Source organism: Martes martes, assembly GCF_963455335.1.
Source record: "Martes martes genome assembly, chromosome: 13".
Lineage (NCBI taxonomy): Eukaryota > Metazoa > Chordata > Mammalia > Carnivora > Mustelidae > Martes > Martes martes.
In genome coordinates this window covers 74,595,316-74,622,691 of record NC_137901.1, presented here as the reverse complement: position 1 = coordinate 74,622,691, position 27,376 = coordinate 74,595,316, and the positions used below count along the sequence as shown (strand labels likewise).

General features: G+C 45.4%; 1 protein-coding gene across 6 annotated transcripts in view; it reads right to left on the bottom strand.

Moving 5' to 3' along the window:
• Positions 1–2,724: 2,724 nt before the first annotated feature.
• Positions 2,725–27,376, bottom strand: part of GIT2 (GIT ArfGAP 2) — a 50,793-nt gene continuing 26,141 nt past the window's right edge. The window contains exons 13-20 of one of the 6 annotated variants that reach the window (XM_080821796.1): positions 24,253–24,395; positions 22,142–22,291; positions 18,307–18,555; positions 16,577–16,666; positions 12,078–12,160; positions 11,273–11,461; positions 6,734–6,797; positions 2,725–5,978 (exon numbers count right to left, since the gene is read on the bottom strand). In XM_080821796.1, the coding sequence (XP_080677922.1) occupies positions 5,766–5,978; positions 6,734–6,797; positions 11,273–11,461; positions 12,078–12,160; positions 16,577–16,666; positions 18,307–18,555; positions 22,142–22,291; positions 24,253–24,395 (1,181 nt within the window). In that variant the 3' untranslated portion in view covers positions 2,725–5,765. Of the gene's footprint in view, positions 5,979–6,733; positions 6,798–11,272; positions 11,462–12,077; positions 12,161–16,576; positions 16,667–18,306; positions 18,556–19,112; positions 19,885–22,141; positions 22,292–24,252; positions 24,396–27,376 lie in introns of those variants that run through there. The other 5 variants (XM_080821797.1, XM_080821799.1, XM_080821798.1 and 2 more) reach the window with 5 other exon arrangements.

Below are 27,376 nucleotides of genomic sequence, written 5' to 3'. Positions count from 1 at the left end.
TGGGCCTTCCTGCTCCGCCACTCCCAGGCAGGAGGAATGGTAGGACTGCAGGGCCACCAAGCCTGCTCCATGTCTCCCTCCCACCTTACCTCTGCCAAAGTTACAGCTGGCCTTCATCCTCCTCTGCTTCCTGCCCGTCCCTCCAGCCACCTTCCTTGATGGTCCACTGTGCAAGAAGAGCCCCGTGATGAAGAGCACAGGCCCTGTCCTCTAACTTCCTGCCCCACCACCAACTGCACTTTGAGGTCTGAGCCTCAGTGTCCTCATCTGCAAAACAGGGGTAGTTTCAGTCCCTACTTTACGAAATGGTATAGAGCGCGGTGGCTGCGCACAGTACGTGCTGGCATTCACTCAGCCCTCATTCAGAAAGGAATAGCTGGGGTGCAGTGGGGAAGTATGGAAAGGGCCAGGGCCTGGGAAGAGGAGGGCTGGAAGAGGGAAGCCCATAGTTAAGTGTGGAGCAAGGGGAGACTCAGGCCAACGTTAGATCCAGGGTCAGAGTGGGGGTTCAAGTTAGACTTCAAATCTTCCCTGTCTGTAAAGTGTTCCAAGCCTATGAGCCAGATGGTGCTTGCAGGACTCAGCCCCAGTGAAAGGCCATGGCTAGGAGTGGAGTTTCGAGGGGGATGGGTGCAGAGCTGGCCGTGGGAAGGGCAGGACACAGGGGTCCCCGTTACAAGAGTGGGGAATGGGGTGCTTGAGAGGGAAGAGAAGGGAAAGAGGAGTCCCAAGAGGGGAGGTGCTGGAAGGGGTGAGAAGAGGGATTTTGGAGGAGAGGCGGATGCTTGGAGATAAGCTGCATTTGGGGGAAATGGGGCGGAGATGTTCCCATCTCTGGGGTCTGGGAAGGTGGTGTAGTCAGGAAGCTGTGTGGCAAAAGCCTGGGCAGAAGGGGAGATGGAGGTGAGGTGGGAAGGAGTGAGGTTCGAACACGCCTTTCCCTGTCCCTCCTCCCTGCAGCAGCCCCCACCCCACCCCGGGGGACCTGCTCTGTGGTGAGCCAACCATGCCCCGGTTAAACTGTGGGGGAGTCTGTCCCACCTCACGTGGCCCTGGCTTTTGGTGGGGTGGCCGGCTGGCCGAGGCACAGACCACAGTGTCCTCTGCCTGGCGTCTGTGGGCCACAGGGCCCGGCTCCCCGACACTCCTGCACGCCACCCTGATGGGCAGCGGGTCAGCCTCGGGTGTTGCTGAGCTGTCCCTGCATTGAAGCTGCCCCTGCACAGCCCCATGGGTGAGAAAGCACTGCTCGTGGTCCTTGAGAGCCAACGAACAGTCCTTCCAGGGGTCATTTGGCAAACACTGGTGGGGTCCCAGCCCCCAAGGGCTCAAGGGTGAGACAGCCCTGCTTGGGGGGCCCATCTTAAGGGTCACAAGCTGACTGTGCTGCATTTATCCACATAGTCTCATGTCATGCACGGGCCCCCCCCCGATGCCTGATCTAGACCCTGGGGAAATGTGGGAGCCCCCCTGGTTTCACCTCCAATGAGGCCACGAGACTCCGCAGTCCTGGAGTGTCAGGGGTTAAGAAAAACCAACTGGGTCTTTTTTTTTTTTTTTTTTAAAGATTTTATTGATTTATTTGACAGAGATCACAAGTAGGCAGAGAGTCAGGGGGAGAGAGGGGGAAGCAGGCTCCCCGCTGAGCAGAGAGCTTGATGTGGGGCTCGATCCCAGGAACCTGGGATCATGACTTGAGCCGAAGACAGAGGCTTTAACCCACTGAGCCAGCCAGGCGCCCCCCAACTGGGTCGTTTAAGAGGAAGATGAACTGGACTACTGACAACTCACAGGCCCCTCCTCAGTGTAACTGCTTGGGGAGTAACCGTCCTCATTCCCGCCTGCTGCACAGGGACATGGTGAGGATTACAGGAGTCAATACCCGTCCGGACCCCAGCACAGCACCTAGCACAGTCAACAGCTGATACAAACCAGTTGTAATTATGAAAAGCAGATGGCCAGGAGGTGCGTGGTAGGGTGCAGTGGCCTACAGCATAGCGCGGGCCAGGGACTCCGGGATCCTGGCTGTGTTCCAGCGAGCCCTGCTGGTGCTGTGATGTGGGTGTCCATGAGAACTCCGGCCTAGGAGGAACCTCCGGGTGTGAGCTGATGCGTGTGGGGCCTCAGACAAGCTGGCTCCCATAGGAAGGATAGTGCATCTCCCCCAGCCTTGTTGCTTGGAAAGGCAAACGCGATGGCCAGGCCCTGCTCCTTCTGTTTGAGAGAAGAGCCCCAAGTCACCGCTCTAGAGGACAACTGTTGGGGACTGAGGGTGGCCCTGATGAACCCGGATATACCCCACCATCCCTGTGGGAACCTGCGCCATAGGCCTTGCTCTGAGAGTTAGAAGACTGGTAGCCTTAAGAGACCAAAGTAACCCTACAGACCCCTCATCTGGCAGAGGAGGTGGGAGCACCATGCCTGGCTGGCTGTCGCTGAACTTGGAAAATAAAAGTTCAAGAATGAACACATCATGATAAGATCAACGGAGTGGACAACGGAGCGCAGTGATGTGTAATTTCTTTTAAGAGAGCTACTTGCTAATAAGCAGGAAGGGGAAAAAGGTCTTCACTCCTGTAAATTGACAAGAGCTGCCAGGGTGCAGACATATTCACTACTGTCTCATTAAAGATGACCTTACAGGAGGAGAACTTTCTTGAAACTTTGGCGGAGAATCTGGAAACATCACCTAACAGCCAGGAAACACAGCATTACCACAAAGATACTACAGAGCCTGTTTATTGCATAACTACCAGGCACAAATTTCAGAACAATTTTACAACGCTTACAGGGTTGTACAATAATTACAGGAATAGAATGTACAATAAACATGAAACGTACAGAATAATGGGTCACATGGATAGAACACATTTGAACGAAAGGCATTTCGTTTTTCCTATGCAGCATTTTCTTTCATAAAAACAAGGGTGCCTTTCACAGGGGACAGGGAGAGAAGGAACATTCTAGGATTGGAGAGCTCAGAGCCACTGTGGACAGACACATGCTCGTCTCGCTCTTGGTTCTGCAGCTTCAGTCACTCCTGAGGTGTGCGTCTGTGGTTCCAATTGTGCGAAATGCCGTATTTGCTCTTTGGGCCCGATTCCCTGTTCTTTGGCAAATAAGAAGTATTTGCGTTATGAGGCAGAGGAGGACTTCAGGGCGGAGCTGTCTCGGTCGGCAAGTGTCCGTTTCATAAAGTGCACCTCCATCCTATCAGCTTGTGGCACGGTGGTGGGGAGCGATTTGAGAACGAAGAGTAAAAAAAGGACTTTAGAGAACGCAGGTGTTAGTGCAAGGCATGGAACACGTGTGCAAAAGGTGGTGAATGGCCATCCAGACAAGGTGCAGTTTGTCAGCGGGACTGTGTCGCAGAAGAGGCTGAGGAAATGTGCAGGGTAGCAAAGGAGGCATCTCATTCCACCCAGAACTTCTCTCTGGAGTGCTAGCACTGGGTTCCCAGAGCAAACCTCTGTGGTGCTCTTGCGATTGGAAATGCCCTCTGGTCCCTGCACTCGTTGACCTTCTCTAGGGGCACAGAGACAACGTCTTTCATCACCTGTCGAGTGTTCCAGTAAAGATGCTGCTCCCCACCCCCCCCCCAGATGACTCATTATTTAGAAGCCTGTCCTCCCTGGGAGGCTGAGGCACCAACTCAAGACGGCCCTTCCCGAGGCCCCTGCATGGGCCCAACGGGAGGGCAGGTGTTTGTCAGAAAGAGGAAGAGGGACAGCGAAGTATCTGCAGCATGCAGACAATGTTGTCAGATGGTGCTGGAACTTAATTTAAGGTAGGTGTCCCCTCAGCATCCGACAGGAACGTGGCACTTAGGATTGTACAGATAAGTGGATGAGTCTTTTGGAGATGTGGACCTTTCCCCACGCTACTCAGTGCAGCAAAATCCGGCAAAAGCATCCACACCCCAGGACTTAGTAAACCAACACCGTCATGGTGCTTCCTTCACAACAGCATCCGGTCAAGCTATGCAGATATTTGTGGGTCAAACAGTTCTGTGACAAAACAGGCTTATTTAGCACGTACTGAGGCAACTGTGATTACTCTGACTTCTTCATGTGTATGAATGAAGCACTATGGGACAGACTATATGGGTAAGATGAGGACTAACAGCAACTTGACACACGGTAGGGGCGGCCAGGGGACACGTAAGGCTCAGAAGTAAACCAGGCGTGGCCTCCCCACTGCAGCGGACAGGACCCCCTGGCAGAATCTGTGAGCTGGCTGCCTAGAGACCACAGCTCACCCCCGCCGTGTGCTGTGAGAATGTTTCATCACCAACATTTATAAATAGAGAAATGGCAAAAAAAAATCCATATTTCTGGTGTCTCTTAAAAAAAAATCAAAGCTCTGTCAACCCCGGGCCCACCTTTCCACAAGGTGGCCCAAGTGGAGCTGGGGAGCTGCTGTCCCTCCTGGGTGTGCCACAGCTCCCCCACGGTCCTGCGGCCCTGCTCTGTATCTGCCCACTCCATTCATCTCCATCAATGCTGCCTGGCCCCTCCCGTCCACAAAAACACCACAAGAAGCAGGGACAGGGACATGCCTTAGCATTCAGAGCAAGAAAGGTCTTCTTAGCAGTTTAAAAACCAATGTCAGTATGTTCTAGAATCTAAACCTGTACTTTCGTAGCTTCAGGATAGCTGGCAGTCAGCTAGAACACACTCTCTGAGGAATTTATGAAAGAGGAGGTCTAATTTTTAAGTACCAGCGAGGTAATGGAGGAGAAACAAAATCAGATTGTATAAACCTTACCTTATGAGAAGTCCTTAAAGGTGATGAGGTGTGCCAAACAGGCCGTGGGAGGAAACTTTAAGTGGTTAGAGGAACTGAGTTCTGGGAGAGAGATACATTACCATGTCAGGGAGTAGGTCATTTCTCTTCCCACAGTTTATGGCAGTGATATCTGAATGGGGTGGCACAGAATTAGTCATGGCTTGTGGGACACGGCACGTTTGCCACACGTTTGGAATGACATATCTGGTTGCCTGTGGGAAGGCGGAGCACTGAGCCGCGCTCCTACCTGGACAAAGCCAAATGACACGGGACGTGGGGGATGAGTGCTCACATGGCACCGCGGAGACCTCAGGATGATGGTAAAAGAGACAGAGGATCCAGACAGAAACATCAAATAAAAGAACATCTAACAAGATAAAACAGTTAAAAGCAATGGAGCAGTTCATTGTTTCCTTTCAAGAGAGACTGTCACACTACTTTTAGAGAGGAGCAAAGTCCTTTCTCTACATCCGTGTTTGTAGACCCCCCTAAACTTAGAGATTCTTGCACTAGGGCTGGAAAATTCGCTTATTGCACAATGCTTGCTCGGGAACAGATGAGGTGGATTTTTTTTTTTTTTTAAACCCAACTCTCTCCAGAAAATGTTTCACTAAAAATCTCATTTATAATATTAACCCTAAACAGGCAGTTTTCAAAGGGATGGAAAAGGTCTAACAAACCTGAAACAATGAAACTATGCATTTGGAGGACTATGACCATCAACTCAACAACAGTCACTGACAGCACGACAGAACATCAGCGAGGAAACTGGCAAACAGGCACAAAATAAGGCAAGTGGGTTAAATTAATAGTCGAAAATTTGTTAGAAAACATGCAAAAATAATACTGAGTTTTTTAAAAAAAAGTTTTAAACTTTCATTAAATGTTTGTTCTGTAAAAACTGGCAGAATTCCACATCTCAATTTGAAAGTGGACCTTAAAAAGCCTAGAAAATGCAAGGGCCGGCACTGAGCTGTTCAGTTGTTGTTCTCTTTGGTGGTGATGGTGACCAGCTGCTTGGCGGCCTTGGCGATATCGTAGGCGCACTGGATGACCTGCTGCGTGACCAGCTGGATGTCCGTGGGCGGGCCAGGCTCCCCAGGGAGGGTCTTCTTGCACTCAGACTGGAGTCGGTAGGCACTGGATGTCAGCAAGCGCAGGGAAGTCCTCACTGTGTCAGACTTGGGTTTCTGAATGGAAGAACACAGTTGCCTGTGTGAGCTGCATAGTGGACACCCAAGCGCAGGGACAAGCGTTCCTGTGAGGACAGCTCAAGCTGTTCCACGGGGCATGCAGTTTTGTCATGCCCTTTCTCAGTGGGGGTGCTCAGGACATGGCAAGCTGGGTGGCCCACAGCGTGAGAGATGCCCAAGTGCTCCGACTCAAATGTCCAAGTGTACGCAGTGCTGTTTTAGGACACCCTAGTCTGAGCTGGTTTTTCAAAAACAGTAACCTGCTCGGGTGAGATATTCCAGATACAATTTTAATCTATTACTGCTTTGCCTTTCAGCACTGGGCTCACACATTCTTGCCTTATTAAAACCAATATTCATAGGGGTGCCTGGGTAGCTCAGTTGGTTAAGCGTCTGACTTTTGGTTTCAGTTCAGGTCATGATCTGATGGGTCCTGGGATTGAGCCCCGAGTCAGGCTCCTCACTCAGTGGGGAGTCTGCTTGAGATTCTCTCCCTCTGCCCCTCCTTCCCGACTCTCATGCACATGCATATGTACACTCTCTCTCTCCCTCTCAAATAAATAAATCTTTACAAAACAAAACAAAAAAAGCCCACTGGTATGCATGTAGGACAAAATGATTTCCAGGTCCCTATGACTGTTTGCATATTTAAAAACTTGTGCTAAATAAAGGTTAATATAGTATCAAGGATCCTGAAGAAATTTCTTTCAGTTCATTTAAAAGGGTCTGAACCAAGTAAAGAAGTGACTTACTTTGGGGAATAATGCTGCCATTTCAGTAACGGCCACGTGTATCCTCTCTGAGCAGGGGATATAGCTGCAAGAACATCAAAGAGGTTATTCGAAGACAGCAGAAGTACGAAGTCTGCAGAGATGGAGAGAACTCAGGGGCCAGAATGCGCTCCATTTATATTCACCCAGAGAAGGGGCTGAGGCCGCCGCCAGCTCCCCGTGGATGCCACGCCAATAGGAGCAGGGTCCCCATCCTTTCCCGAAAGTTCATCCAATCTGCTAGTCTCCAGGTATGGAACGTAGGCAACACACAGAAGTAGCCGGAGAAGCCACAGCCAGCCAGCCAGTCTGTGACGGCCGTCCCACCACTTCCGGGGGTCATTAGGTTCTCATATGCTTCACCTTTCTTAGTTCTTGAGAGAGAGGATTTCCACACCAAGGCCACAGAACTTAAAAATAAAGGACTGAAAAAAGTCCTTAAAATTCAAAGTGGAGCCTACACCTCAACATCCACACGTTGGTTAAAACTGATGGACACATATCAACTGTTGGGGAATCAAAAGCTTTACTTTGGGTAAAGAGGAAACGCTGAGGTCCGCTCTTTCATTGGATCACTCACCCACTTTCTAATGAAGTTGCCATGACTTTGCTTGTAATAACAGGCTAGGAGTACAGCCAGCACTTTCTCTGCTCGCTTGACGAGCTCTAAGAAGACAAAGTGCATGGACTCCGCCTGTCCTCATCCTTTCCTCCAGCCACTGGCATCCTAAGGGCCCCATGGATAAGAGCTGAGAGCTGAGGGTTCGGGAGCACTGACAGAATGCCAGCTCTGTTCCCATTTTTCAAAAGAGGAAACTGAGGCCTGGAGAAGCAGAGAATGTGTCCAAGGTCCCACAGCTGGTGACAGGAGAGCCGAGCACAAACCCAACTGTCCAGCACCTGACCCCCGGCCCCTTACCACATGCCACAGGCCTCTCCTGCTATCAGAGACACAACAGATTCATGCCTTTCTTTAGAGCAGGCCACTTTTCATTTGTGACTGGTGACTCTAACTTCTTAGATGAGGAGAACTGCAGGGATGGAGACTTGGACTTCACTTGGCTTATTTTTTTTTTAATTTTTTTATTTTTTAAAGATTTTATTTATTTATTTGACAGAGAGAGAGATCACAAGTAGGCAGAGGGGCAGGTAGAGAAAGAGGGGGAAGCAGGCTCCCTGCCGAGCAGAGAGCCGGATGTGGGGCTCGATCCCAGGACCCTGAGATCATGACCTGAGCGGAAGGCAGAGGCTTTAACCCTGAGCCACCCAGGCGCCCCACTTGGCTTCTTATTTTTGGCACTGGGATGTGCAGCATATGGGGTTGGTTTCCTACACCTTCAAAATATTAGGCTCCCACCCATAGTATGTGTTACAAGGTCCAGAGACAAAGACATGCTGAAGATGGACGGAGCAGCAGCTCTTAGCCAGCATGCTACCACTGTCCAGGGCTCTGGTTTCAGAACAACTGACCCACAGAGCCCGGGGGGAAATGGGGATACGAGAAAAGCTCACTAGCAGCCTGTTTGCAGCATGTTAGAAAATATGGTGTGAATATGCAGGTGTAGCCTTCCACAAGCGCCCATGGAGCTGTTTTAAAACTTCCTTTCCAAGACAGGGAATGAAATCTCATTCAGCATCCAGCTTAGCACTTTTTAAAGCCCTCAAGTAAAATTCTTTCCCCATTTTTTAAGTCATAAAGTTGGCTTCTGCTTAAACACTATCTAATAAGCAACCTCTGTATTTCATCTTTGTAAGAAATCTAGTCTCAAAACTATTTTAATTAAGACTGGCTACATTTTAACTAAATCATCACATTTCAAGAGAGTGGTTTATATTATCTTGAAATGCCTTCAAATGAGCGATCCTGACTTTTACTTTTGTGAGCAGTTAGAACCATACTCCGTAGAATAACAAAAAAGCCAAGGCAGAGGGAGTCATTTCCCTTGTATATGAAGGGGTGACAACCCATCTGGACATCCAAACACTCAGGGAAAAAGGCTGTGTCTATGGCAACCACTGTTTCAGCCATAAATCTTACTTGAACTAGTATGTCCATTAATAACATGTTAACAGAGACTCATACCTGAAAGATTTATGCTTAGAGTTTTCATTTTGACCCAGAAATATAATTCAGTCTTCCCTCTGCTACACAGAAGACAATTTTCTTATGGACACCTCCCCAAAACTCTCTCAGTACGAAATATTTTAGGAAGTCCTCAATGAGCCACAAAAGAAAGCACATGCAGATAAATGAGAAAGTCGTCCTCCTCCTCACTCGGGGGTGTTCATGTTCACAACTTCTAGGTGTTATCCTTCCTCAAAAAAAGGGTTTTGTGTATAATATGTAGTACTCCTGAGTTGTGTCTTTGTGCACGCATGTGTGCATGTATGAGAGACAGACAGAGACAGGCAGGGAGTGGGAATGGAGGCCCAGGGGAGGGACCAGGCTGAGGCCAGGTCAGGAGCTGTGGGCAGCTTGCTGGGCTCAAGGGACCAGGGTAAAGCCTGAAGGTGTCTGTGTAGGCTGCTGGTCTACTTAGGATGAGCATAAGCAACAGATGAACAAGAGGAGAAAACAAGAGGAAAAGGCATGGATTTAATCAGTACAACGCAAAATTATAAATGGAAGTGTCTTGTATATGTGAGTAACCAGAGATCTTAGAACATTGAATAAGTCATAAAATACCAAATCTCTAGATCAATTATGATTTAAATTGGAAGAGTGAACTAATGACTAAACTCTGCATCATTCTCTCATGCTCTTAAAAAAATCAGATCATGAGGTTTTTGAATGGGTTTGTACATCTTAAAAAAAAAAGAAAAAGAAAAAGAAAAACAAGTACCTTATTGTGGTCTCTGAGGCCAAAAATGGCTTCCAGGCAGGTATTTCTGACAACTACTGAAGAGAACAATGCAATGTAAACATATTTTTTGGTTTGTTTGAAATACAGCGTGGCACTTCTGAACCGGAGTAAATGAAAAGCGAAGCTTGTCGTCGACTGGTAGGAACGCCCTGAGGAGGGAGGCCATCTCGGTATTGGGAGTCAGTTAAAGACTGCCCTACGGTGCGCTGTGACACATGTTTACACAGGGAGCTAGTGAGGCATAGGGGTGTGTCACAGGGAGGCTTGCCGGGAAGGGGGGGGATGAAGAGCCATTAATTCTCATGGAAGGAGGCTGAGCAACAGCCTTCCTCTTTTCCTCTGAGGAACCTCCAGCAGTCCACCCAGAAGACGAACTCTCATCCTTCACTAAACACTGTCCACTCCTCTCCTGTCGAGTGGAAGGAGTGACCCTGGGGGAAGTCAGAGGTGTGGAAAAAGGGAAAGGGGAGAGAAGGGGAGACTAGTCTGGTGGTGCTGGGATCACAGGGAAGACAGAAGATGCTGGTGCATCTTTATGCGGAGTGAGAGAACAAGGAGGCCAAGGAGGTGGAGCACAGTGTTCCTTGAACAACTTACACTCTGCTGACTACAGACGACAGCGAGATTGGTGAGGGCTTGTGCCTGACCTCTGTTGCTTTCATAAACTCAATGGGAGGATGTTACATGTTTCACGAGGGTCTCTCGACATGGCTGGCCATGTGAAACTAGGACGTCACCCAGAACAGTGAACGACTCATCAGAAGTTCTCAGAATTCGTGCTCAGTGAACAAAAGGTTGAGCTAGAACAAGAGCCAGTCCCTTCTTCACCCTAAGAAATAACTCTGCAGGGGCCGCCCGGGGGGCTCAGTTGGTTAAGCAACTGCCTTCAGCTCAGGTCATGATCCCCCGGTGCTGGGATCAAGCCCCTTATCGGATCCTTGCTCAGTGGGGAGCCTGCTTCTCCCTCTGCCTGCCTCTCCCCCCGACCCCACTCCTGCTCTCTCGCTCTGACAAATATAAATAAATAAATAAACAAATAAATAAATTCTTAAAACAAAACAAAACTGCAGGATGTGGTTCTGCTCAGAGTAAGATGCCTCTTACTTCAGGAGCATAGTATTATTTGGGTGTCAGTTAGATTCACTTTTATCTGTAAACCACTTTGTTTCCTAGATGTTCACACATGCTTGCACACATGCACACACATACACGCACAAAAAGGAGACCTAAGAAATCAAATTCATGTCAGGATACCTTTTAAATCAGACAACTCTGCTCTAGCTAGAGAGACCACAGGGAGCACAGGGGTTGGAAGAATCAACCGCAAGCTCTAAGGAAGCTTCTTTCTTTCCTCTCGATATCCAGCACCAGGAATAGGACTAACCCTAACTAGGCTGCAATTCTATTTCTAGAGGCATCTGTTTCCAAAGCACTTTTCATAAGAACATGGAAAATGGAAAATACCATGTAAAAACCAAAAAAACCCCACTGAAATTTACAAATTTGTTCTTAAGCCTGTTACACAAACTGAACTTTTCAAAAAACCTTAAAAATAACAGCATGCTGAAATAAACCCAACCCATCCCTGTTGGTAATGGAGCAGCATCTCTTTCAGAGCATGTGCACTTTTCCAGGTGGGATTTCTAAACCCCCTTACCTGTCATGTTTATTTTCTTGAGCTGCTCTCAAGAGCTCCTGTATGTTTTTGGTGATCTGTTCAGTTTTCCGGATGACGTCTTCCGTGCTGGGGAGGACGGGGCTTGGGGCTGTGTGGGGTTCCGCTGTATCTGGTACTGAGCCGTCGCCTTGCCACACCATACTCCTCTGCCTTCCCTTTCTGCCTGACCTGTGACCATCAGAAAGTGGCTACATGTGACAGGTGCTTCTCAGCTGCCTCTCTGCTTCTAGGAGCCAGTGCATGTGCACCTGCTGAATGCATGAGCTGGCTGCTTGTGTGGTTTCCTATATCCTGTCGGGCAGGAGACTCACGGTGAGGCTGCTTCCTCAACAGGCAGCCGCAGCTCACATGGCGGCTGCTTCATGCTACCACAGGGCTGGAAATTATGACTCTCAGAGAAAGGGTAAAGACGGAGAAAGGGAGGAAACAAGTGGAACAGCAAGGATGTGCTGTTACAGAGCCATCCTTAAGCCAGCTCATCCCTTGGGCTACGACGTAGAATATGACCTCATGTTGACTTAAGAGTACTGATTTTAAGTACTCTTTAAGTACTGATTTTAAGCACATTACAGCCTCAGAGACGTGTATAATATGCCGGTAAAAGAAAACCAGACCCCTGGGGTAATAATAGGATGAGAGGATAAACTTATGCCTCCATGTTTTATGACCTCCTAGGTCTGAAAATACAGAGCAGGCACGTGGGGGATAAAGTGCGTCTCCTGAGCATGGCTGCTAGGTCTCAGGTTCGAGAGCCCACCCCAGGGCAGTTCTCCTGCAGCTGTACCCTGTGTCGTCTGGGTCCGTGTCATTGGGGGTGTTGTCGTAGTCACTTTCAGGCGTGCTGTTCTGCTTCTCCAGCCTGGATGCCTGCAAGAGAGAAAGGCAACACCTGTTATGTTTCAAGCATGAGACATTTGGGAGCCTTGCCTAGGAATCATTACCTATTAGGCTATGTGGCCTTCAGGCCCCAGATCTCACTTGGGACAGGAATCAACCCTTTATTGAAAATTTGGTAGAAGAATTGAAAAGAAGAATTGAAAATTTATTGAAAATTTAGTAGAAGCTGAATAGTAGATCCAGAAATGATTTCTCTCCTTCTTGGCACCATTTTCTTCTTAGCTCAGTGGCAACTCCATAAACAGATTCCTAGTATAAACTAACGCAGACATGGGAGGCAACAAACTACATTTAGTTCTCTAAGGAGTAGGGAGTTTAACTAAAATACAATGCACACAGGCTAGCACTTACATACGCAAGACCTTCGGTGCTGGAAGCTGGCTGCAGATTATCTAGTCTACTACCAGATGAGAAAACAGAGGGCCAAAAGAGCTAGGGGACAACCCCAAGGCCACAGAATCGGCAGAAAATCAGCACCAAGAACCTAGGTCCCGTCTCCTATTAACTCCAGTATTCCATGCCTGGGGCCCTGAGGATTGTCACTGCTCAGAGCACTTAGGGCTCTCCAAGAACTGCCCTCAGAGACAGTTGGTATGAGCCACACAAGAAAACTGGTATTACTGTTGCATGTTGTTTTTGTGAACCAAAATGGATTAATCCAGCATGACACTTGGTTTCCAACCACTTTTATGTTTCCCAAAACATCTATCCCTTAGGATATAAATATTTGATGCAATTGTGGAGTTTCAAAAATGAGACACAGATTCAATAGAGGAATCCTAAAAATGTTTTGGGCAAACGTCAGCACAGTGAAGCATAGGTCTTCCAGGGTGACCAAATTTGGAGGGGACCACATTACATTCCCTTGAAGGGGACTATGTTAGTTCTGGAGTGTAATAAAAATGATTTTCCCTCAGTATTTATTTTATCCACAATGTTTGGGAATTTCATCCTCTAGAACAGAAGTGAGTGGAATCTGATTCAAAACTTAACCAATTACTTTGCAAAATACAAATACAAGCTATTTCCACCTTTACACCTTGAATTTAATCCAAGTTAATTGAAACGTGACTAAGGAATTTTACTGATGCTGCAATAAATGTGGCTAAAGATATAGCTGTAAATTAAGACCCTTGTTCAAACCTATGGAGACTTTGTATCTTCATCCAAAAGAATGGCTAGCGTAGAGTCTATATGAAGTCTAATTATCTGCTCCTTGCTGGTAATGCTGCTTGGCCCTCTGAAGGCCCGATGCAGACTGGCAAGGCTGCCAGACCCGGGGTGGGGAAAGACTTATTCATGCCACATTTCGCTTTACTCTCCCCATGGCCTCCTTTTCCCCTCCCAGGGCAAGGCGCCCTTCCACTGTATGCTGAGGTTTTCCCATATTTGAGTGTTCCTATTTGGTTCTCTAATATAAGATGCCTGCTGGGTTCCTAAAATTCAATGTGAACTCATGCTCTATCTACTCAAATTCATCTGGCAAATGATTTAAAGTGTTGGCTTGGAGCCATGTGGAGAGTCTGTAAAGCTACTCGATAAAATCTACGACAACCTTCCAGATCCCCGAGTTTTCTTCTCCTATCAGTAAGCAGTTCTGTTTTACCAGGTGCCTTATTCTGACCTGGCTTTATGGATCCATCAGTCAGTTACTGGATACTAGAAGTGTAGCTGGAAGACCAAAGCTAGGCATGTACCCTGTACAGGGAACAGGGAAAGCAGGCTCTTCTAGAGGTGATCTAAAAAAAAAACTCCCCCAAAACAAACAAAAATACCCCATCTTACCTTTCACAGGGAATGCTTATTTCCTTTAGTTTTAATATACACATGCACATACATGTGGATGAGTGTATGTGGATGTGTGTCTGTGTGTGTACACACACACATGCACATACAAAAATGAAACGTAAAAAACTTGCATTTAAATAAGTATTCTAGAAAATTCATCCAGAGCTGCTCCAGTGGAAAAATCTAGAAAACAGAATTAAACCCAGAAAATCTCACATTTTTATAATCAATCTTTCTGCCTTCCTTGGTGTAAATGTGATAATTACAAATCAAATGCATTACCCTGCAGTGATCAAAGTACCAGGTTTCATTCAAACATTTTAGAAGAGTTAACAACTCATATATACAACAAGTATTCAGGAAATGTTCCTCAAGCACAGAAAACAACATAGAGCAATAACCATCTGGGAAATCAGCTACTGTCTTTCATCATTGTCAACAAAAGCAAGGTACAGGATTTCAAATTAGCCAGCATTTAATTATATAAAAACAATTATAAACATGCAGAGCTAAGATTAAGACCTATTAGTTAAAGTGCTGCTCTCTCAAAGCTGTTAATGGAAAAGTTACCTTATAGCTGGTGCTGGTTTAGTTTACTGAATAGATGTGCAGTTTTCTCTGAATACCATAATAGCCTAAACTCATGATGAAGCTGTAAGGAACAATCAAGATTATCAGTATAGGGGCACCTGGGTGGCTCAGTGGGTTAAGCCTCTGCCTTCAGGTCAGGTCATGGTCTCAGGGTCCTGGGATCGAGCCCTGCATTGGGCTCTCTGCTCTGCAGGGAGCCTGCTTTCCAACCCACTCTCTGCCTGCCTCTCTGCCTGCTTGTGATATCTCTCTCTCTCTCTCAATCTGTCAAATAAATAAATAAATAAATCTTAAAAAAAAAAAAAGATTATTAGTATAAATGACGTAACTGTTGATCTTGTATAAAACTGTCTCAGCAAGCAGCTGTGTAAGGATTTTTCAAAACTACCAAAGAAGAGAAATTTTTTTAAAACAAATTTCACAGTGGGCAAAAGAGATTTACTTGACCCTTATTAGTAAAATTTCAAATGAAGGGCACCTGGGTGGCTCAGTGGGTTAAAGCCTCTGCTTTTGGCTCGGGTCATGATCCCAGGGTCCTGGGATCGAGCCCCACATCGGGCTCTCTGCTCAGCAGGGAGCCTGCTTCCCCCCTCCCTCTCTCTGCCTGCCTCTCTACTTGTGAGCTCTCTCTGTCAAATAAATAAATAAAATCTTTAAAAAAAAATTTCAAATGAGTTGTTTCATTTCTATTTAACTGTCCCTCAGTTAACTGAAAAATTACAATAAAAACATTGCAATTTAATTTCTGAACTCTTCAGAAGACAAATACAACAAGAATTCCTTTAAAGAGATTACCTCCAAGTGTTGAAAGGGCCTCGATGAGCCATATGGCACTGGTAGTGGGGAAGAAAGACTCTGTGTCATTCCTACTGATGTGGAAGGAATGGAAAAAAGCCTAGTGCAAACCCCACCCTGTCTGGGAGGGTACTGCCTCACCCACAGCCACCTTCTCTCCTCTCGAGTTAACGCTTCTGTTAAATAAAGTGTGCCATGATCTGAATGCACATCTTCATAGCCTGTACACTCTCCCCACTGTTTTCCAGCTTGACATCATGCACTCTTTGTGCAGGAAAGGATTTTTTTTTTTTAAAGTAGGCTCCACATTCAGCTTGGAGTGCAATGCAGGGCTTGAACTCACGACCCTGAGATCAAGACCTGAGATCAAGAGTTGGATGCTTAACCGACTGAGCCAACCAGGTGCCACAGGAAAGGATTTTTTAAACTGACAATTCCTTTGGGAGCAGGAATGTCATTCAAGTCCCTAGGATACTTCGACTTACCAAAAGGTTGGGTATAGAGGAGGTGCTTAATAAATGTGATTGTCTGGCTACTCTAAAAGGGGCTTACCTGGATCACATACTGTTAGAGGGAATGTAAATCATACATCATCAAGCTGAACTTGACCAACTCAGTAAGTGATGAGTGCCACACTAACAGCTGCCTACACCTCCAAAGCTGCCCCATGTTGCAATTCTGATGCAGGACACAAGGACTGCAAAACCTGTGTATGTCAGGTATGGCATGGACATAAAAAATGTCAACAGGCAAAGAAATAAAAAAACAATAAAGCATGATGTCTTAGTGTTTCAGTTAGCCCAAGTATACTAATGTTAATCTGATATCTGTTACTCTCGACAAATTTGACACAATTACAATATTTAACCAGCAGCCAGCTAATTTTCTGATTGTTTAAAGAAACAGTATGGTCTGAATAAATGTTATAGGGCGAATTACAAACTTTGTTAATATTAAGTGAAATTGAGCAACATGGGGTTAGAGAAAAGGGAGACCGCCTCCTACAGACATGCATGTGTGCGTGTGTGTGCGCGCGCGTGCGTGTGTGTGCGCGCGCACGCGTGTGCCCTTGGGCCGCTGTGGCGAGACACCTGGGGGAAGCACTGCCTCATGCAGGACAGACGGGCAGTTAGTGGAGGGCCAGGAGAAGCACAAAGCGCCCAGGAGCACTGCCCCTCCTCCAGAGAGCAGACCGGTCAGAGTGTACTTAACCCTTCGGGCGCTTTCGTCCCTCGACCAGGAAAGTGTGGAGGGGAAGGAAGGCAGAGACGAAGAGGAGGTCACAAGCGCACTCCTCCCGATCTGGAAGGGGAAAAAAAAAACACACTCGGGAAAATACAAAACAAACAAAAAACCCTACCACCTACCCTGGCTTCAGCCCAGGGCTTCCCAGTAAAAGAATCCTAAAAAGTAACTCATTGTGTGAGATCAATGCTGAAATTTCTGTGACAAGCAGGCTCACTGCCATGCTAACTGACGACAGGTCCCCAGAAATGTTTACTCCTTTAGTGAGATGCCTCCCAGAAATTACTTGGAATTTACAAAGCTACTTTTCCATAAGAGAAAAGGTAACACCTAGCCTAATTTGTTCATTTTGTCAGTTTTTTTAAATGGATAGCCTTAAATGAATATTTGTTTTTTAATCAGGATATACTCGAAATAAGAAACTATATGAATGGTTCAGTTGGTATAGGTTATTAATCTATTCTTCAGTACAGATACAGAACTTTAGCAATAAAATAACATTGCATTCTAAATGTTTCTAAAATAAAAAAGGATACTGTGAAAACTGACAAAGTTGCTTTTCCTAATTTTTGTTTTCAGTTATACAAAAATAAGATTAAGTTAGTTTGATGGCATTTCCATTACACAAACGTATCAAATCAATTGCCTTAGAGTGTTTTAGCCCAAACAACTTAAAAAGCTGAAGAGACCCCCCCTTGCCCAACTATAATACAACAACACTGAAATTTTTTGCACTTAAGCCTGACAAAATTAAACTAGGGCTTAATTTACTAGACCATATCCTTTACTCTGCATTTACTCAGAATTTCTTGGAGACTCCTATAAAATTTGATTAAAGAAATAAGAACTTTCACATTCATGAAAGATAAATACTACTCTCTGAAAAAAAACAAAGTTCTAAAGGGCTGTAACATTTTGTCAAAACATGGGTTTTTAAAGTAAATTAATCCAAAAGAAATGTAACATTCCTTAAAACACAATACTTATTCCACTGTAGAACAAGGTGGTTAGCAGCCTGTTACAGAATGCAATCTTTGGCATACAATACTTGTAAAATTGGTATAGAGGTTTTACATTTCCCTTTTATGAAATGACACAGCAACATTTTCTCCATGAAGGGGAGGAGGCGGATGCAGAAGCTAAGCAGGCAGGCTGACCACATGCCAAGGCTGAGGAGGCGCGGAGGCTTCCAGACCTACCCTGCATGTCTAGGCCACACATACCACCTGCCCCGCTGGGAGGGAGCAGAGAAGGCACGCTGAGTTCTAAGGGCTCCATTTCACAGAGGGGCACCTATCTGTCTACATCAAAGAAGATGGAACTTCCTTTTGCTGGTGACCTTTACCATTTGTTTTAGGTTTCAGAAGTGGGGAAGAAAGTTTGTTACAAAAGAAGTTCCAGTACTGGCTGGCTGGGAAAGATATGGATATGAGGAAGAAAAGTTGGGGGGGGGGGGTTGCAGTGCTGAACAGGAACCAGAACCTGAACCTTGCTGGAAAACTTTCAGCCAATGGCCCTGTCTGCTTGTGGGAGTATAATGAGCATCTGTTGACATGTTAATACAGCAAACACAAGGATAACTCTCCTAGCCCAATTTGGCAAAGCAGAGACACAGGGATCTGCAGGTTCAGAAGAGGAAATGCAGAAGTCAGGATGGACAGAGAGTGAAGAGCGTAAGCGCCGGTGGTGTTACTTACGTGCGCGGGGAAAGGCTGGAGTCTCGTCCTGCTCTCTTCGGGGTGGTTCACTTCTCCCATTGGGAGATATGGTTTCTGACCTGATCCCGTCTCGTACATGGACATGGGCCTACTGCCCCGGGCAGACGGACGTCGCTTTAAGGAAGAGTGGTTTGAAGTGTCTGTGTACTCTGAACCAGTTTGCACCTGATAAATATTGGTTGTGGCCTGTTTCCTGAGGTTCGAATTTTCACTCTGGAGTGTTTGAAGCTGAAAGAAATGTTTGGCAGTGGGACGGTGTTTTTCTATAGCAAGCAGAAAAAGCAAACACCAAGTAAACGCATACAACTACCAGCTTAAAACAGTAAGAACAGTAACAGCTAGCTGGGTTGAAAGTTACAGACAACTACAAACAAGAGCTCGCTCTCCTAGAATGAGTGACACACAATCAACTCACTTTATCACTCAAGCAAATTAAACAGGCTTGATTTCTCATTGCAGAAAAGTTACAGTTTGGACTTTTTAAAAACAAAATGTCTAACCACTTAAAAACTGGTCATGGTGGGCCTGGGAAATGTTTGCAGGCAAGTCAGACTCTGGATTCTTCTAAGGCTGTTTCAAGCAAGAGCTTGAGATCATGAAGATTTAGGTAAGCTGCTTTTCAAATGAGCCCTGAGCAATTTGCAAATGCCAAAAATGCCAGCAGACACCATGGAAGCAGCACAAAGATAACCGGAGTTGCTTTGCAAAAGCAAGAAAGACAGTGAAGTTCAGCTTACGAAAAATCAGAAGGGCTATTGCTTCCCAAAAAGCCAACAAGAAAAATTATGATCAACAAATTTTTATTACAGAATACTCTTGATATTCCAAACAATTTAGAACTTCTTAAAAAAGAGAGGGAACTGAATCATGGTACGTTTGCTATATTAACATATCACGAAGAAAACTGGAGGCCTATCAAACTACGTTAACGTCTTCATCTGAATGCTCCACGTAGCATGCTTGCTTCCCTCTGGTGATCGATCAGCTTTCAGCCAGGGCCGGACTATTTGGCCTCTCTCCTTTGGCTTTGTCACCCAAAAACGCGACCTCGGCGGTGTCAGCTTTAATCACTCTAATCTGCCTGGCACCACCCTATTTTAGTTAGAGGCTGTCACTTGGAGACCCTGATTGCTCCTTCCATTCCTCACATGCAGGCTGCTTCATGGTGTTTGATGAGTTAGAGTTAAGGGATCAGCAAGGAATTGTGTTACTCCTTAGTGTCTGGCATTTGAAACACAATTAACTGAGTCCCGTCTGCACAGCTTCCTTCCCCTTTGGTGCTCCTTCATCTTCCAAGACATTTTATAAGCTGGGTGTGGTGTAAGTTCAGCTGTCTACTCTTTGACAGAGACTGTAAACTCTGACCAAATTCCCCACCGGGGCCAAGGCTTAAGTCCGCAAGCAAATGTATTTGCACCAGAAGATCATTACTTTTTCAATAGCAAACCCATTCAGTGTTAGGAGTTACTTTCCATTTTTATTTAGAAAGCACCGATCTGTGAATTATACACCAATAGTGGCTGCTCCTCTTCATTAATTAGCATCTTTTCCAAGCAACTGTTAAATATGAAAGATCAGATACAAATCATGCTACTTTGTCAACTATATAGATACAAAAACTTTTACCTAACTTTGAAATAAAACCAACACATCTTTGCAAAATAAGCGAATTCTACATACTTTACAGTAATGGTGCCAAATTTTGGGGACAGTCTGATTTATACTGCCTCTGCCACAGAAATACCCTCATTTCTGTTTTTTTCCAAGGATGATCCACTAAGGAATGATAGAGTGCTTCTATACCACAAAGGCTTATGGGGTATAACTTCTATGTGCAACTCATTTCCTAATGAAAGAACAGCTGCAAAGTGACAAGCAGCCACTGAAAATTCCTACATTCCAGGATAGAGACAAGCAGAAGGTGCCTGCCAAACTATTTATTAGTGAGCCCATGTCCTAAGTGGAAATGGACACAGTCCAGAAAGTGAGGAGCAGAACCGCACATGCCCCTCCATGAATGACCAGTGTGTCTGGTCATGTGCCTGTCTGTCTATGTAAAAACTTTCTCTTAAGAGTTTTTTAGATAATGCCTTGTCATCCAAAAATGAATGCCTTGAAATTTGAAACTTCAACTTAACACTTGTCATGCCTCTAAAATATCCAGGGTGGATTTTACTTGAATGTATTTGAGAGCACAAGTTCCTTGTCTTGATTTTAAAAAATTTTAGTCCTCGGTATTTAGAGAGATGTCCTAGAATAAACTTGATTGATGCTATCTTACTAAGAATCAGACTTTACATGTTTGTTTGGAAGGAGTGTAACAGGAAATGAGAAGTTACAGGTAATTCAATAGCTCCAGAAATCAAAAGCATTTCTAAGAAATGAGGAGATGATCCATGAGCAATGGCAAATAATTTCACTCAAGCCATTTGCTTTCAGAGATATGAAGTTATCTCTGGCAATTTCTACAAATACTAAAGGAGCATTATAGCCAAAAAGAAAAAAGAAAAAAAAAGTGATGGTTAGCAGACTGATTTACACTGGCAAAGTCAGCATGTTTCAGAAAAAGTCACCTCAACAAAAATTATTAGTTCAATTAATGGGACAAACTGTAATTCATTAAACAAAAGATATTTCAGAAAAGACAGAAGAAGTGCAATCCCTGTATGATACAGCAGAAGGGCTCTTGGTCTACCCTGTTCACGGTTGCACACCAGCCCTTGATAGGGCCAGGATGGCCCAGAACAAAGGGTGAATTAAAATCTGGTTGATCTTCAGGCAATACTATGGGTTTGGGGCCATTTATCTAAAAAAAAAAAAAAAAAATCTAGAACTCCACACCAAAAGAATCCTAGACCAAGCCCCAAGCAAGAGTGTACTGCAGTGTCCTTCCCTGACAGGCAGAGGGGACAGACCTCCTTCTTCTAGTTCCTTGGGCTTCCTTTAGGGGACATGACTGGGAAGGCCCAGCCACACAGGGAGTGCACCTTGTCCTCTGTTCCTGATAATGATTCTGAAACATTACTCTTCAAATGGCAGAATTAAGACACAGATACATACTTTGTTTTGTTTCTATTTAAGGGAAGGGCACAAAATCTGACAGGGACAGCCTTCTCATAAAGAGTTGCACACATAATCCCCCTTTAAGCATACTCCTTGCTACTAGTAGTCACGCTCCTTTTAGGGGCTAATATATTCATGTATTTCTGACTCTCCCAAAAGGCAGTGAATGAGAACATGCCAGGCAAATGGGATTGTCTCTTACTAGTGAACAGCTCTCGCTAGTGCAAACGAAAATGTTTTCTTATATTTATGGAGTCCCTACCCCACGGCAGGCCCTGCTCTAGGCTCTGAGGATATCCTAAGTTAGTAGTACTGGGGATGTGGGGACAAAGCTGCCAGAGCTGGGTGGGTAACAACAGAATATGAGTGAGCAGGGATGGCACCCTCTGCACAGAGCGCTGAAAAGGGCTTCTGCCTGCTCTGTCTTCGTGGTGTGGTTCTTTAGAATGAGCAATAGGATGGCGTGCATCCATGAGGAGCATCCACATTCCCAGGAAGCACGGAGCAGTGCAAGCGTGGCTGCAACTAGGTTCAAGTGCCTGGGAAACTCACTCTGGACTTATTTCTAATCAAAACCACTTCATCTGAAATATCCAAATACATACTGCTTCCAAAAAGCTTGGCCCAAAGGTTTTTAGGTCTGTTACAATAACTGCTTTTCTTCCCTCTGCCCACCAGCATTGTGCCTGGGATTCTTCCTTATACTACGGGGTTAAAGAGTCAATCATCCTGGCATTTATTAACATGTTACCTTTTTCTGCATAATTCTCAGCTCGTCACTCAAGTTGTTATTCACCTTCATTAGCTGTTGTATCTTGGCCTCAGAAGCCACTAGAGCGTTTTTGACCTCCATAAATTCCTGCACAGTGACTGGTCCATCTGATAAATCTGAATCTAGGCTCTAAAAATAAATTGGGGAAAATGTTCACAATCTGAGATGATGATAACATGCAAGACTCATAGCTAAAGAATTTCAAATTCTGACCATGCCAGCTGGACTGCAAAGTTAATCAAAGCGAATCAAGGCTTCTGGGAGGAACACAAAAATAAAACATAAAGGTAGGGTTACTATAATATCTGAAAAATATCAGAGTCAGTATTTTCTAACAGAACAGGGAGTGTGGTCACAAATCTAGTCTGACGAGGACTCGCAGCGCATCTGTCTTGTATTGCCTGCCTGCCTTTCTCTTGCTCGTTCCTTTTTCCTTTTTTCAATACATTCTTTCAGTAATTCCTTCATTCCAACCTATTTGTATTGAGCATCAGGCAGTATTCTAGGGACTTGGGATATATAAAAAAAGAAAATAGACAAAGATTACTGCTTCCATGGTGTTTATACCCCAGCAGAGTGGGAGAGGGACAAAATAAAAATAAGTGACTATCTAGTATGACAGCAGATGACAAGTGCTGTGGGAAACAGAGAAAATGGAGCAAGGTGAGGGGCTGGGGAGACAATTAGGGGTGAAGGTGGGTGCCTTTTAATGAGACAGGTGGGATAAGCCTTTGGGTAGGTGAGACATGAGTAACAGCTGGAAGGACATCAGTCCAGTGGCTGTCTGGAGGAATGTTCCAGCCAGCAGCAGAGCTTAGCCAGAGGGAGCAGGTGTGCAAGGCAGAGAGGATGCCAGCTGGTAGGATCCCATCATGACTTTGGCTTTTGGTCTGAATCTGGTGCTTCTGGGGACACTGGGCAGGGGCGTATCAGATAGGACAAGTGACTCTTGCTGTCCCCTCTACATTCCCTGTATCTACCGATGGCACAACCCTTCTTGCAGTCGTGTGAGCTGGACAGCTCTGGACACATCTTCTGTAGGTCTACGTCCCCACTTCAAACATTCGAACTTATTGCTGAGACCTGTTTATCTGTCTTTGTCCATCCTCAAACGTTTGCTGAGCTCCTCTGGGGCAAGGTCTTGGGGACTCAGCAGCAGGTGGACCAGCAGGCCTCCGCTGCCTTCTCCTTGGGTCCACACTCACTTGGCTACTGTGACTTCCCTTCCATCTGGACCCTCTCAGCATGGGCTCCACGGCGGCCTCTTCAGTAGTACCCCAACAGGGTTTCCTTATTTTGCTCTCTGACCTACCAAGAACTGTCCTCCCCAAAGAGAGGAACCCAAATTGCTCACTATCGCCCCCCTGCCCTGCCTAAGAGCTTCCTGGGCTCTACACTGCCTGCCAAGGTGGGGACTCTTCCGTCTGAGGTCATGTTCCTCCATGGTGTGACCCCTGCCCTCTGCTACAGCTGTGTGTCCCAGTCCTTTTAGGCTGTCTCTACCAAGAGCAGGTTCTGCAAGACATTCTCCTTCACCTTCTCTCTGCCTAGATCACCGTCCCCTGCCTCCCCACATACCTAATCCCATGCATCCTTTAAGGCACATGTTGACAAGACACTTACACAGTGACCCCGAACACTTGTCTTTGCCAACAAGCTGGGTGTCCTCACACCCCTACCCCTGGCTTCCATTTGTTTCTTATGACATGTATCACTTTGTACCTCCGACTGCAGTTCTCTCTCCTAACAGGCAGGGGGCGGCCCCACAGGAAAGGGACTGGGCCTCATTCGGGAGCGTATGATCCAGAGAAGTTACTTGGCAAACATTTGCTGAGGGAATAAAACACATCAGCCCCTCCTCACAAGTTTTATAAATCACAATCGAGGTAGGACTGTGATTCAGCAATCAACTTAGGCACACAGGACCCCCTATTTTAAAACGATTTACCTTGCTGGCCCAAGCTAGAAGTAAACCCAACTTTACCTCCAGAGCACTTTTCACAGTGGTTTACAAATAAGACGATTTTGCAGGAGGAAAGATTCTAAGAAGAAACATATTATCCCTTTCTGTGTGCAATGTGTCACCTCACCTTCTGCCTGTTTGCTTTGCTTGCAGTAGCTTCCAGATCCGTGTCTTCATCTGAGGCCACACTGTCATAGTCTGGCTGGTCATTGTCTTGACTCTCAACACTGTGCTGGTTACTGATTGTTTTCAGTATAAGCTCCACATTGTCTATCAATAGAAGCAAATAACTTTTCTTCAGGCTTAAAAAAAACTTTTTCCCCTAAAATCCACTGGGAGGAGTTTTGGGTTTAGCCATTTAAAGACTAAAAGAAAATGACAGAAATCCCAATGTTATAATCACACTAATGTAAACATCACAGAGCAAGTTATCAACCAGACAGAGGGCCTACCGTCAACTGCACAGAGGCATTTCAGCGTCTCTCTGGGTCACTCACCAAATCTGGGCAAATTAATTAGGTGGTTTATGGATGTGCTGCTCAGACTGAGGAGGCAGGTTCCCGAGTTTCTCATCATTCCAGGAGACAGAGTGTAGTTCCAAACCAGGGAACTAAAGTTGTAACTAATATAAAATTAACCGTGATTCAACTGTAACTATAACTTGTTTACAAGGTAATGTCACTGTAAGGACACTGTTAAAATGGAGCCTGGATACTTGCTGCTCAAAGAACAGGCTCGCTGGCATTTAGTACCAACTGCCAGAGAGAACAGAGAAAACAGAACAACCCAGTGGACAGACACACATACACACCAGGGAGGTATGGCCTACAGGGGAGCAGGGATGATTCCATAGGCTCTAATACATTTTGAATAAAAGATTTCACAAATTATCCAAGTCTCTCCAACTTCTCTGAGGCAACTAACTCAAGGTGACCTCTGATTTCCAACAGGAATTTTAATTTTTCAAATTAATATTTAAAATGGATATATCATCTGAATTACAGAAGTAATACTCAATACAGAAAATCTGAGGGATGCCTGGGTGGCCCAGTTAGTTAAGCATCTGCCTTTGGCTTGGGTCATGATCCCAGGGTCCCAGGATTGAGTCTAGGATCCTAGGCAGAGGGGGAGGGGAAAGCAGGCTCCCTCCTGAGCAGAGAGCCCAATGCGGGGTTCAATCCCAGGACCCTGAGATCATGACCCAAGCCAAAGGCAGACGCTTAACCCACTGAGCCACCCAGGAGCCCCTAAATAAATGTTTTTTTAAAATGTTGTATAATTGGGGTGCAAGGATCTGGCTCCTTGCTCAGCGGGGAGCCTGCTTCTCCCTCTGCCTGTTGCTCCTCCTGCTTGTGCTCTCTCCCTCTCTCTCTGATAAATAAATAAATAAAATCTTTAAAAAAAAAAAGGAAAGAAAGAAAAGAAAATCTGAAGCTAGTGGTAATCAATCATAGCTGTTGATTTATTTTGGTCTATACCTTTTCGGTCTTTTCCCTAAACACATAAAGAGTCCATTTCATCACTTGTAGTTGGTATGGTCCCTAAAGGTGTGAAGACTGAATTAGCAAATCTTGAACCACTGTTCTAAGCGGACACACAGGGGTAGGTTCCTGCCAGCCTTTGCTCATGTTTTTGTCCACTGATCAATACGGAACCTTACTTTATGCGTGTTTCTACTTACACAACATTTTTAATTTTAATTTTTAATCTTTTTTTAAGATTTTATTTATTTATTTGACAGAGACAGTGAGAGAGGGAACACAAGCAGACGACGTGGGAGAGGGAGAAACAGGCTTCCCACCGAGCAGGGAACCCAATGTGGGACTGGATCCCAGGACCCTTGGATCATGACCTGAGCTGAAGGCAGATGCTTAAGGACTGAGCAACCCAGGTACCCCAATTATGCAACATTTTAAAAAAACATTTATTTAGGGGCTCCTGGGTGGCTCAGTGGGTTAAGTCTCTGCCTTTGGCTTGGGTCATGATCTCAGGGTCCTGGGATTGAACCCCGCATCGGGCTCTCTGCTCAGGAGGGAGCCTACTTTCCCCTCCCCCTCTGCCTGACTCTCTGCCTACTTGTGATCTCTGTCAAATAAATAAATAAAATCTTTAAAAAAACACCCCCAAAACAAAAAACACTTATTTATTTGTTTGAGAGACAGAGAGTGACAGAGCATGAGTAGGGGAGGGGCAGAGGGAGCGAATCTTTCATGCAAACTCCATACTGAGTGTGGAGCCTCCCTTGGGGCTCAATCCCACAACCCATGAAATCACAACCTAAGGGGCGCCTGGGTGGCTCAGTCGGCTAAGCGTCTGCCTTTGGCTCAGATCACGATCCCAGGGTTCCTGGGATCAAGCCTTGCGTCAGGCTCCTTGGTCGGTAGGGAGCCTGCTTCCCTCTCTCTGCCACTCCCCCAGCTTCTGTTCATGTTCTTTCTGTCAAATAAATAAATAAAACCTTAAAAAAAAAATCATGACCTGAGCCAAAACCAAGAGTCAGACGCCCAACTGACTAAGCCACTCAGGTGTCCCTGTTCAGACACCTTTAATATACACTGTTGATTCATTAACAGTGAACTCACAGCCAAGAGCACTAAAACCCACGTTTGAATGAAACTTATCTAACACAGGTATTTTCTCCATAAGGCACATCAAAGCTTTCTTGTGCTAAGGAGCCACAGACAGCACTATGGAACTATGCTTGGGGGCCATTTTAAGCAGCAGGATCATCAACAAAAAGCACAAAAATGTAAAATGTGGTACTAAGCAGACCTAAAAAGGCCACTTGTTAACAGTATGACAGTTGAGACAAAAAGACATAGAAATGTTTTGTTCAATTTTAACTGGGTACGTGAGTTTTGGGCAACTCAAATTTTTTGCCTCTCTGCACATGTCCATAAGTTGCCATGAAAGTGCTGATTTCGAAGTTACAGATAAGTTTTAGTAGATGAATTTGCAAATATGCGATCTGAAATAATGAGGATTATGTATTTACACAGTACTTAATGTGGTATATTTACTTGTACATATGTATGTGTATAAATGTTTTCCTTACAAAATGGGGATTACATTAAATACTTAAAAAAAGACTAATCTATTCCTTTATGTTGTGTCATTATATATTCTTTGGGGGGAAAATGTCTGCATTATTCAAATATGTGATTCTCTTATTTGTTTCTAATGTTTTCAAAAAAGTATTACATATTCTCACAACATCTCTGATTATTTTCCCTCAAATAAACAGAAATAGT